The following is a 12,837-nucleotide window of genomic DNA, read 5'->3' on the forward strand; positions in this document are numbered from 1 at the left end:
ATTTTAGACTAGCTGAACAATCTAGCTACATTTATTTGATGTAAGTATTTTTAATTCGACTGTTACATCGAGCAGTAAATCAATGTGACTTTCAATGAGGGCTGATTAAAATGGGAAAAAAAGTCCTGTAACAAATTTATCAGATAAAACTGCTCTAGGTGTCAACAGTTTATTCTAAACACGCTTTCAGATAAATGATTCCCATTAGCTGGAGCTCTGCGGTTCTGCATCGCCCGCCTCAGAGGAGCCACAACGAATAAACGAATAAAATCATCATCTCCTTTGAAAACAAAAACACAGTCTGAACATTCCAAATAAACAGGAACGTTCGTTGTTTCCGGTGGCTCTCAGACACACAAAATAAAAAGTAATAAACCAGCATTCATTAACAGTTAATAACGCATCATCATCGCACAGGGACGTCTCATCTCTAAGGCTCGAAGAACCTCGTGCTGATTTCCGTTAATGAGAAAGAAGCTTTTGGCACGTGACATTTCGCTTCCCTCTGTGTGTCATAAACCCAGGCACTAGCCGTGAGTCATCCTAAGAAGCTGAGGTCATCATACCCACTGAAGTGGACATCAAGAAAAAGAAGGGGAAGGGGAGGAAAACGAAAAACACTGCACTAACACACATGCGTGAAACTGAAGCACTCGTGTATGGACACGAAAATGGCGATGCGCTTTAAGACGCATACGCCGGAATCCATGTTTCCTGCCTAATTACATCACTTCCCAAGAAACCCCGATAAGATTTATGAGCACTGTGGTAGGAAGGCAATTTCTACACGGAACCATGAATAGTGTGCTGGATTATTACCAAACATTGCATCATTACCAACACACCAACCATGACCAAGAAGAAAGGAAAGGCAGGAAAGCTGAATGATTCACTGTTCCAATGTAGGAAAGGATTAACAATACTGCTTTTGGGGTAATTTGCATTATTAAAGATTTTTTCTCTTTTTTTTAATAACGTCTAGACCGCTGGCTTTAAACTTAAGTGTCTGCCTTGGAGCTCCAAGATGATCAGTGATGGAAAACAAGAGCAGATGTGGATGTAGAGAGAGATTTTTTTCTTTGTTATGATTTGGAACACAAAAGCAAGAGACGACTAAACACTGTGCCAAGTATTGAAATGACTAACACTATGTAAGAAATTTTTACTTTTTTCTTGTTCCTGGGAAATAAGTGTTATTTCCCCATTCTTTGTAACCCAAATAAAGAGAAAAAACCTATCTTAGCCATGAAAGTTTGGGTTAGTTTTGGGCAGGTTTTTTTTTTAGTAAAATGGGCTAATTTTCAGGTTTTCGTTCTCTTAAAAGCCCAAACCCAAACATCAAGGGGCTTAATGGCTATTTTTTTTTTATCGTTTTCCATCAAGAGTAATTGGAAAATGTCATTCACTACCCAGGAACAAAAATCGTGTTACATAGTGTAATAGGAGTCTAGTATATTGGCAATACATTGCTACATAAATAACCCTAGAGGTGATTACCACATTAATCAATGGGAATTTGGTTAAATTTAGCAATATGGCTTCCATATTATAGATGGATGGATGGAGGCATGGATGGATGGACTGACAGACTTTATTGATCCCTGAGGAAATTTGGAAAAATTTGGAAAAAAAATTGAGGAATTTTATCAGTGGCAGTGAAATAAAATAGCACTTGATACAACACATTATTTATTTTTCATTTAAAATTGAACAATAAACATTTAACTATATCATGATTCAACGATACACATTTTTGGATTCCATGATACTATAAGCATCGCTGCTATCTTACCTTCTCAATGAAGCATCTCCAGTCATGTACCGTGTCCTTCAGAGCTTTCTCCTGTACTTTAGCTACACTGGTTAATTGAGTCCATCGCTGGTCTAGTGCACAGACTGAACGACAAACCGCATCACCGGACACACACTTCAGGTCGAACTGCTCTGACTGTTCTTTAAGGTTTGTCATTTTATCTTGACAAGCCTCCAGTTGGATCACAACATCCTGTGAAGACGAGAGAATCGGTTAGAACTTGATGCTGATAAACTGCACTGAGAAAAATTTCTAGAAGACCAGAACAGACCTGATGAAAACGAAGCTTGTCCTCAGCCTCTTGAAGAGAGCTTGATTTAGCTGTGCTAAAGCCAGCCAGTGTCCTTTCAACTTCACTCAGTTCAGTTATAAGTACTTCACGATCTTTCTTAAATGCCGTCCACTGAGTAGAACATCTAGAAATACACCATGAATACAATATTACAATTAGAACTATAAGCCAAGAGAGACCAATAAAACCAATAAACCAGGCCAAGTTAAACAAGTTACCTGTTTAAGGTTTCTTGGTGACTTCTCAGCTGTTCCAAGAGCTCAGCTCTCCTTTGACAAGTGGTCTCATAGCCTTCTTTGAGTTTCATTACAGTAACAGAATCAACAAAGCTTTCCATTTTAGGGAGAACACCTGCTATATCCTGAATCGCCTTCTTTATGGTCGGTTCTTGGGTCAAAACATTTTCATGTTCCTTGAGGCTCTCTGTAAGATCTTCCAATTCTAGTTCCTGGTTCTTCTGCTTTAGGACAGCATCTGCATCTTCAAACCACTGGCAAGTAGTCTTCAAGGCACTTTGGTACAATTGTAGTAAGGATAGTGCTGACTGCAAGACCACCTACGGGTAAAGCGTAAATCATTGTGGGTAAAGATTAAAAAACTAGGAAGGTCAGAAATCTAAGATATGAAACGTATTTTTAAATATACACATGCTTACCTGTTTGGCTGAAAGAGATTCGTGAACCTCGTTCTCCAAGTCTGCAATCTCCTTCAGACAGGTCTCCATGTCACTGGGGAATGGCTGTTTGGAGGTCTTGTACGTTTGCCTCTCATTTTGGCTCAAAATCTCCAGCAACTGGAGCCTAGATTTCATTTCTCTCTGAAGTGCGACTACTGATCTGATCTCATTCTGGACAACGTGAACACTGATTTCCTGAAGAGTAAACAAACCTTTGAGATCCTCTCTAACGGTCTTGAGCCACAGCAAGCTTTCTCTGATCTCAGTCTGGAAGCTTGGCTCACCTCCAGCACAACGTTCACATTCTTCTATGCTTTTGGACATGTTTGATTTCAAGGCTTGGAGCTGTGTCTCCTTAATGGAAACCTGAGTCTTAAGGGTATCATGGTCAAAGTGCTGGTTGAACTCCACTATCTGTCCAGTTAGTCCTTCGGAATAAGAAGTAATCTCGTCTAGCTCTTTGGCCATTTTGTGCAGTTTGGATAATCTCTCCATGGCATCTAACTGCGCCGCAGAATTAAGTTCATCCATATGCTCCTTGACTGCATTAATGCCACTATCCATTTTTGCGATTGTGGTCCTGTAGTCATTTAATACATTCAAAGTACGATTGAGTTGTTTAACCTTCTCCTTGGTCGATTGATCAAGTCTACTATAAAGACTTGCAAGCTGGTCAATGACCTCACGTGTATATGGTTGTCCTGTGCAATGGAAGTCCTGAGTTTTACTCTTCAACTCATTCATTGCTTGGAAAAGGTTTAAAAGGCCTTTCTGGATCTCATCATAGTCACCGTGCAACCTTTCCCCGTCTTCAAGACTTCTACTAGTTGATTGTTTCTCTAAGGCATCACACTGCTCCTGAAGTTCCTCCAAAGCTTTACGTGTCGCTTCGATGAGAGACTCCAATTCCTTGCGTTCCAGAATCACTCGTTGGATCCTGTCTCGCTTTTCTTTGGTCGACAAAAGAATGGCATTGTACTGTTGCGGAAGGCCGTTAAGTTTCTCATCCAGGTAGCAGTGATCCACCTCATTTAAGGTGGGAAGAATTTCCTGTCCTGCCCGCTGGACAATAAGTAACAGGTTCTCGTATGCTGAGGTATGATCCAAAATTTGCTGGTATTTGGCTAACTGGTTCTGCAGCTCCACATCATTCCTGTTGAGGTCTATTATGGGGAACGTGGCTGCTTCTGCATGTCTCAACCACTCACAGATTCTATCCAGATCTACTTTGAAGTATTTCCGAATAACTAAAGCTCTCTCCAGGTGCTGCAAATGATGTGTGCACCTTTGGAGGGAAGTCTCAAAGGTTCCCTGGAGCTCCTCAAGCCTTTGAAGGGTCTCTACCTTCTCATCCTCTGTTGTATCCTTTACAAGTTCCCTTCCTTGCGTCCAAAACGAGGTCAGTTCCACTTGATATGCCCTCAGGCTGCTACATATGTTCTTGCAAATAGACACCTGCTTGGAGAGCTCATCTGGCAAGAGTGCCACATGCTCATCAGCAAGTACCCTCTGCTCTTGTTGTTTGATCCATCCAGAAGCCCTGTCCAAGGCCTGGAGGAACTGTGTTCGCTCTGTGAACACTTTACTAAGGCTTTTGCGGTGGTGAGCTGCCTTCGAGCTAAGAGATTCTACCGCTCCTTGAACATCCTGAACCAAGGTCTGCAGTCTTCTTTTCTCATTTAGTCCTAGATGAGCATAAAGGATGTCAGCCTCAGACACAGACTGATTAATGAGCTGCTGCTTGGCCTCCAGCTCTGCACAAAAGCTCAAGTGGTCAAATAAAAAGCTCTGAGCAAGGTCGGGAGGGGGGCTGGTTTTCAGTACTTCAGAAAGAGATGGTCGCTGCACCTCAGCCCACTCTTGGGTTTCCCTCAACTGGTCCTCTAAATGATTCAGGTCTTCAAGGGTTTCAATCGTATCCTGTATCTTCTGTTCAACCTGCACTTCCATTTGGGTCCAGCGTTGCTCCAGGTAACCTACCTGCTCCTTGACAAGGTCCTTGTCCTCGAGACTAAGGCGTGGCAGGATTGCATTCTTGTTATCTCTCAAGTCTTCTAATACACACCGCTGGTCCTGAAGATCTATGGAGAGCTTCTTTAAGGCGTCTAAACACCCTGCAGTGCTCTCCATATCCCCCCTAAAAATGAACTGACTATTAATCGAAATAGCTTATCAGATGACATTTCAAATCAAGAGAACCAATGAACTGGTAATTCAATGAAATCTATATTAATTTGTGAATAAGTTCAGATACATGCCTGGACAGATAATCCCATTCCTTGGACAACTGATCAAACAGCTCTTCTACCATACTGAGGCACTCTTGATAATCCCCACTCCTCTGGAGATCCTCCTCTCTCTGCTCCAAAAGCTCTGCAGCCTGTTTCGCAAGCTCTAACCAAGATCTGCGCAGACGACCTATTTCCACCAGCTCAGGTGAATCCTGAGATGGCACCAGCCTTCCAATGCTCTCCCTCAGGCTGGTCAGATCAGCTTGCCTGGCTTGTATCTCCTGAATAAAGTCCTTTGCGGTAGAAAATAAAGGACATTATTAGCACAACAGGGTTTTTTTCTTCATATGTATAATGGAAATGATGACTTGATGGAACAGTCGGGGCGGGGGGGGGCGTACAGGATATTGAAGTATTCATCTCTCTTCTTGTTGACAGCTCACAATATAACCAGAGGCATAATATCCTCCATTTTCACACACAATGACCATACCGGCTTGGAGACAGCAATTACGGACACGGACAAATCAATTCACACATCCATAATTACAGGCAGGCACCGAGTCTGGAGGGTGGTCGTTATTAATATATGAAGCTGCCTGCCAGGATGGTAGTCACAAAACCCATTAGATCTCTCAGAAACACAGTAAAACCACCAAGGTATAAAACAGGGACCACTAGAGAGGAGTATTTACAGGAGATGGTTCCTGTGGGTTGAGGTCTCTAAATAGTGGTAGAACTCCCCATGGTCTATGGTGTCGGAGGATGTATTAGGGTGGGGGTGGAAAGGATTTCAGACAGCACCAAATACCCTTATGTTTTTTCATTGTTTTACACCAGAAATTTTATTTTAAGGAAGGATTATTTTTGCATTATGCTTTTATAGGGAACGACATTATTGTTAAAGGGGATTTTAAGAGGCATTGATGGATTTTTGCCAAATTAAAGAGACAGTAGAGGTTTACTAGGTTTGTTGTAATCTCTAGGCTTAAATATGTGGGGGGATAGTTCAAGGTTAAATAATTTATTTATTTTTTTTTAAATTCACCACACTAAATATAAATGAAAACAAACACATACTGTATTTAGGTTCCATCTCTATGAAAATTTTATAATAAGGACAACAATTATTATCGCTCTATCTAGATTAAAGCATGTCTAGAAGGACCAATAAGTCGAATTCACTCGATTGCTTACCTGAGCCTGGTCCAGCTGATTCTGAGAGACCTTTGGCTCGAGATCTGCTGGTCTTCTCAGCATGTTCTGGAGAAACTTTTCAGCTTCTCTGAGACGAGACTCGAGATCGGATCGCAGGCTCTCGATTTCCCTCCAGCTATCTGCCAGTTCTTGGGATTCGAGCATTCTTTCCTCAACCTAGATTTGAGAAAATTTGCACACAGATGTTTCATAGCCAGATGTTCGATTGATCATCACATTATAAAAATCACTCTGCGTGGGTGGGTGCCTCCTGGTTGCCGTGGTTTCCTGTTTAGCAAGCTAGAGAGTACTGAAAGTTAACTATTTGACTACAAATTAAACATCTACAAGCTAAAAAATAAAACATTTATCATATTTCGACTACATTCTTGATGCAAATTAAAACTATTTAGAAAGAATTGCTTATAAATTGGAACATTACAGTGCATCACCACCTGAAAACAGCTCTGGAGTTCATTTATTCCACTTCAAGCAGCACGGTTAGAGGGAGTGTGAGGTAAGCTACCTGGATTTTGACTTGCTGGATATCAGCGGCGGTCTCCTGCACCTTCTCATCTGACAGGTCACATGTGGAGCAGATCAGCTGGAGGTACGTACTGGCCTGCTCCTGAAGAGCTCGCTCCTGCTTCAGCTAAAGATCCAGTTCCACCAACATGACGTTAGTTACACAGCATTTTCATGAGAATAAATCAGAAAACCTCTGTGTTTCTGTGAAGTTCATACCTGGACCAGGGCCTCCTCCAGGTAGCGTGGTGTTTGCGCAGATGGCTGCAGTTCCTCCTGGATGTTGAAGAGCCAGGTCTGACACTGCTGCAGTGTGTCTCGCAGGCTGACGTGCCTCTGCAGCTCCCTGTCCAGACTCTGATACACCTGCACAAATTCCCAAAAACATCCTCTTTCATCCTCTTCCTCACTGTGCTGGGAGATGTGCATGCATGTCAGTCGGATTCGTCAAACAACTGAGCTGTGGGTTGGATTTGAAAGGGGTTTGTTTTTCCATTTAGTGATGGATGTTGAAGATTTCACAGGAAAGTAACCTCGCGTTTATTCACCGGGGAAAACATCTGAAGGAATCTGAAGGAATTTCATATAATGATTTGTGAAGCCTTTTCAAGGTTGTTCAGATGAGTCCATGTGATAGTGAAAAAAATGAACTGTAAGTATTATTATTATTATTATTATTATTATTATTATAATTGGGGGTGCCATTCATTTGTATTTGATTAAAAAACTGCATTATTTTTAACAGTCAGGAAAGTAAGCAGTTTGTCTGAGTGGAAGATTTGAATAATTGTGCATGATGATTAGACAGATTTTATTTAGAGTAATCGTTTAGTAAAAGACGATAAACAGAGCCAGGAGTGATAAACTGGGTCAGGGCCATGTTGATGAGCGTGAGAGAAAAGCCGGTGCTGATTGACGTTCCTGATTGTAAAGCCTCAGTGGGAGGGTGTGCAGTGTGAGCAGTGTGAACAGCGACAGCAGCGACGGTGGCGGTTTGGCACACGGTGAGCGTTGGCAGTTCCTCTGTCTGCATGCTGAATGGCCAGACTGCAAGGTGGTGGGATTTACAGTCAGGCAGACGGGTGAGGAAAAGGCTGGAGGGAGATTAGTTGAGGTTGGGGGTATTAGTGAGGAAATAAAAAGGCTGTGGAACGTGTGAGGTACTGTATTAACACGCTGTGTGCTGGGAGCTGGACTGAGCGGCGCATTAACCTGGCACATTAAATATGCGTACGGTTGGAGGTCTTAGAGGAAATCAGGTGGCCTCTTTTACAGAAATAGGACAGGATTTGTGAAGCTTCTGCTGGAAAGCCCAGAGCTTATTTAGTTCGGAGACAAAACATGTGAAGCAGTGGAAAATAATCATCCTGATGCCGCTGTCACCAATACAATTAAATAAAAACAAATTATACAGCAAAATGTTTCTGTTGTTCTTCAATTTAGATCTGAGATCCTCTTTTTTTATTACCCCTTTATTCGATCACATCTATTAATTCTGATTCAAGGATCCTTCATTTCTGATTCAAGCGAGCAAATGATTCGATTTTCGACTGTTAAATTGCGGAGAATTGAAGACAGCTCGGTCGGATGGAGTCAGGGAGGAAATTAAAATGAAATGTGATCTGTCAGTGAAGTGGACATCATGTCATATTCGCTGGGGGATACACGAGGACGCTCTCGATAGGGTTTAAAAAAATCAGGCTCCTTTTCCTGAAAGAAAAAAAATAATAACTTTCTCCTGCTTCATCTAATGATATTTCAAAATATCATGACTAGTTAAAATAGTGTTTAAAAAACGGACCTATTTTATCCGATGTATGCGCCGTGATGTTATTAATAAATCGAATAAAAACACAGAGATCGATATAGAAATATAGTCACAATATTTACAGTTGTATACTGGGCTGTAAATATACTTTAAAAATCAATAAAAAAAATCATCATCTATGGTCCTTTAAAGATGATGTGAATGCGATATTTAAGACAAAGAGTGAATTTTTATGGATTAAACTCCAAATGAACTTAACTGAGCTGTAGGTGTAGCAGATGAGTGCAAGGTCAGTGTATCCTTCAAACCAGACGTGTGAATTGAATTAACTGAATTAACTTAATTGAAATAAAAAATAATAATAATAATAATAATAATAATAATAATAACAACATTTCTGTCCTGATTTAACAAATATATTAATAATATTGTATTAAATCAAAGCAAGGAAATGAAACACGATAAAAAAAAAAATTAAATAAATATAAATAAATAAATACATGTTTAAAAATGAAAATTAAATAAATAAATGTTTAAAAAATGAAAATTAAAAAAATAAGTAAATTAAATAAGAAACAAATATTTTTAACAAATTAAAAAATTAAATAAATTAATTAAATAAATAAATACTAAAAAATGTAAATAAATAATTTATTTTAACTAAATAAATAAATAAATAAATAAATAAATAAATAAACTAATAATAATAATAATAATAATAATTCCTGTCCTGTGCACACGTTATAATTTCACCAGCCTAATTTACTGTCTCGAGGCTCCATTAATTTGTGTAGGCAACATAAAAAATGCAAGGCAGCATAACAGGCCGTGTCGGATGAAGTGCTGAATAATGATAGCGGAAAACATTTTGTTTAAAAATAAATATATAAATAAAAGCCGTGATTAATGTGATAGTCGCTGCTAGGATTACTCAAGCAGCAGTATACTAGAGTGCGATCAGATTTCATTTCAAATACATCCATTAAAAAATATTCTACCCCTGTTTTTCTTTTAAAGGCGAGTGAATGGCGTGGATGTATCGAAATTTGACCAGGTCAGTAACTCGACTCTGAATACCAGGAACTTTCCCAGTGTCATTACTGTTCTATCATTAGGGATGTGGAATATGTGATTCAGGGAATCTTTTGAGGAAACTGAGGGAAGTGTGTGTGTGTGGAGAGAGCGATGTCACCACACGGTGTATAAGTGAGATCTGGGGATGTGTTGGCTCGGCGCTGGCCCGCTGGCAGAGACACTCACACGCTGTGCTGTGCTGCAGATGGCCGAGTAACTGTCTCGTGCTCCCTGCAGGTGGCTCTGGATCTGCTGGCGAAGGCGAGCCTGGAGGCGCTCGGTGCAGCCAGACGTCAGCTCGTCTCCTCTCTCTTTCAGCCCCGCCAGACGCTCCTCAAAGCCCGCAATCTCCTCCATGATGGCCTGGGAATTACCAGTAAACATCAGCGCACACACACACGCACGCACACACACGGCTCATTTAAACAGAGATTCAAAAGACACAGAAAATGTATTATATTGCTCATCCATCCTTCTGTGCAGCATTAATCACGAGAATGTTAATGCTATGAGATTCCTGACAGGAAGTGAGAATTTTCCTCTCAGAGAGAAATGGCTCGGTGTCTAGAGCTATGCTAGCTTGCAATATATTGTGCCGTGATCAGGGCTGAAATATGAGAGCACTTTGTGCGCTATCAAATCCCCTGAGAATTTCAACCATGCTTACTGAACGATAAAGAGACATGAAGAGTATATTCATCCAGACTCCTGAACAAGGGGCAGGACAGAGGGTGAGACACATAGATAAAGGAAGAGACAGACAGAGAGTTAGACAGACAGGCAGAAAGATGCAAAGTCAGAGAGTCAGAGAGAGAGAGAGAGAGAGAGAGAGAGAGAGAGAGAGAGCATGTGGAATGAAGAAAGAGACTGACAGAGTCGGGCAGACAGACAGGCAGAAGAACATACATAGACAGAAAGTGACAGACAGACTGTTATACAGAAAACAGATAAAGAGACAGAGAGATAGATAGACAGAGGTAGGCAGACAGACACAAGCAGACACAGAGAGAGAGAGAGAAAGAGAAAGATAGATAGATAGATAGATAGATAGATAGATAGATAGATAGATAGATAGATAGATAGATAGATAGATAGATAGAGAGACAAACAGATAGGTAGACAGACAGACAATACAGAAGTGATGATACAGTAGACTGTAATATGAGGTGCTGGTGTGAATCACACTGAAGATAATAAACACTGAGGAGAGACACTTCAGTTGTACAGATATCTACTGCCACTGTCTCACCTGAGCATGTGTGGTCTGGAAGAATAATCAGTTCCCTGTGTGTGTGTGTGTGTGTGTGTGTGTGTGTGTCCATCCTAGCATCTGTACGACTATAACAGATCACCTTGTGTCTGGCCAGCTGTTGCGCGGCTGCCTCCAGTCCGCCTCCCGGAGTGGGGTCAGGGGTCACCATCCGGCTGGACATCTGCAGCAGCCAGCGTTCCACTTCCTGGAGTTCTGTGTGATACTCTTCCTGTTTCTTTACGTGAGCCTCCAGCTTCTGCACCCGAGTCTGAAGAAACAGTCACATGAAGGTTTAATAACAGCAAATAGAACTAGAAAAGTTTTTCATCAATAAGAGATGTTTTTTATTTCTTTTCCACAGTAACCACTGCTTAGCTAAGGTGTCACGGTTGCCATAGCGATTAACTGAAAACTCTGTTACGCCACTGTTATATGCTCTACTAATCCCCACAAGCTGCAAGTCCTCAGATACCAAAAATCTTCTTTCATTCATTCATTTTATGTCATGTTATGGCACGTTAAGTCACATTACATCACGTTAAGTCATTAAGACAGGTTAAGTCACATTACATCACGTTATGTCACATTAAGTCATTAAGTCACGTTATGTCACGTTAAGTCATTAAGTCACATTATGTCATGTTAAGTCACATTACGTCACGTTATGTCATTAAGTCAGGTTACGTCACTTGATGTCATGTTAAGTCACATTATGTCACGTTATGTCAGGTTAAGTTACATTATGTCATGGTAAGTCACATTACGTCACGTTAAGTCACATTATGTCATGTTATGTCATGGTAAGTCACATTACGTCACGCTAAATCACATTACGCCATGTTATGTCACGTTAAGTCACATTACGTCACCTTATGTCAGATTAAGTCACATTACGTCACCTTATGTCAGATTATGTCACGTACGTCACCCTGTTATAACAAATACATATCTACCACTCGTTATGTCGAGCTGACCGTCTTGCATACACCCTAATGTGTATGCTCATGTAGGCTTACATCAGCTGTCATGAACGGCTTATGTAGCCTTATAAACACTGAAGTGTAGTAAAGTGCATCAGTGTGTGAGCTTTCCTCACCCTCGCGGTGTTACACAGCTCCTGATATTCGCTCTGCAACCTGTCCATGTTCTCTGTGATGGAGGGAGAGTGGAGGAGAGACAGCAGAGTTTCCCCTTTCTCCATCATGGCACTCAGGGCAGAGTCACGGGACAGCAGAGACTGCTCCAACACCTGAACATGCGCCACATTAATCACGCTCGTCAATTAATCCGAGTTATAATGAATCATAAACACATTCATAATCACGTTATAACACATGTATGTGACATTCGACGCACCGTTATAACAAGCTACGTAAAGGCGTTTCACTAATGTTGGGGTCTTGAAGCAAATCTATACATGTAGCTGACATTTGACATAAGCAGTGTTCATAACACGTTATAACACCAACACTGAAGAAACCAAGCACATTAGTATAAAGCATCACGAGCGAAGTCTGGATTCTTCTTTTTGCCAGCACATTTTATATAAAAGCCCAACGACTAATGACATGCTATTATGCATTCATAAGGCGTTATAGACATTTTTATTTATATAAAGAAATTACAGTTTGGAGGACATGTTCATAATGTGTCAAGTTATCTGCACAACTAAGATAGTGTAAAGAATTTTCATAAGGAATTATAATAAACTTGTATAATGACGCATTATAACACGATATAAACCTGTTCATAGGTTCTCTTGGTAGAACGTTACCTTTAAGAAATGATTTATAGAAAAGAGATGACCCAGAGATATGCAATCCATCACCAGTCCTAACGCTAATCATAATGATAGCTATGAAGGCATTATAACATGTTATGAATGCATCCATAAGTTATTATATACATAATGGGTTTTTTTTGTACCTTATACTTCGCCAGCTGTGCTTTTCTCTGGTAGAGCTCAGCTTTGGGTTCTGCCGAGGAGCCGAGCAGAGCTCGAGTCTCTC

The 12,837-nt window shown here is 40.7% G+C and overlaps 1 protein-coding gene across 3 annotated transcripts in view; it reads right to left on the reverse strand.

Annotated features, from left to right (window-relative positions):
- syne1a (spectrin repeat containing, nuclear envelope 1a) overlaps positions 1-12,837 on the reverse strand; it is a 214,289-nt gene that overhangs the window by 75,864 nt on the left and 125,588 nt on the right. For all 3 annotated transcript variants that reach the window (XM_058379576.1, XM_058379577.1, XM_058379578.1), the window contains 12 exons: positions 12,755-12,837; positions 11,925-12,077; positions 10,929-11,096; positions 9,763-9,939; positions 6,954-7,100; positions 6,736-6,861; positions 6,210-6,386; positions 5,040-5,305; positions 2,761-4,918; positions 2,324-2,661; positions 2,085-2,229; positions 1,793-2,005 (listed from right to left, as the gene is read on the reverse strand). The exon at positions 12,755-12,837 is cut by the window's right edge and continues 244 nt beyond it. In XM_058379576.1, the coding sequence (XP_058235559.1) occupies positions 1,793-2,005; positions 2,085-2,229; positions 2,324-2,661; positions 2,761-4,918; positions 5,040-5,305; positions 6,210-6,386; positions 6,736-6,861; positions 6,954-7,100; positions 9,763-9,939; positions 10,929-11,096; positions 11,925-12,077; positions 12,755-12,837 (4,151 nt within the window). The remainder of the gene's footprint in view (positions 1-1,792; positions 2,006-2,084; positions 2,230-2,323; positions 2,662-2,760; positions 4,919-5,039; positions 5,306-6,209; positions 6,387-6,735; positions 6,862-6,953; positions 7,101-9,762; positions 9,940-10,928; positions 11,097-11,924; positions 12,078-12,754) is intronic.

Source organism: Hemibagrus wyckioides, linkage group LG25 (assembly GCF_019097595.1).
Source record: "Hemibagrus wyckioides isolate EC202008001 linkage group LG25, SWU_Hwy_1.0, whole genome shotgun sequence".
In the NCBI taxonomy this organism is placed as follows: Eukaryota; Metazoa; Chordata; class Actinopteri; order Siluriformes; family Bagridae; genus Hemibagrus; species Hemibagrus wyckioides.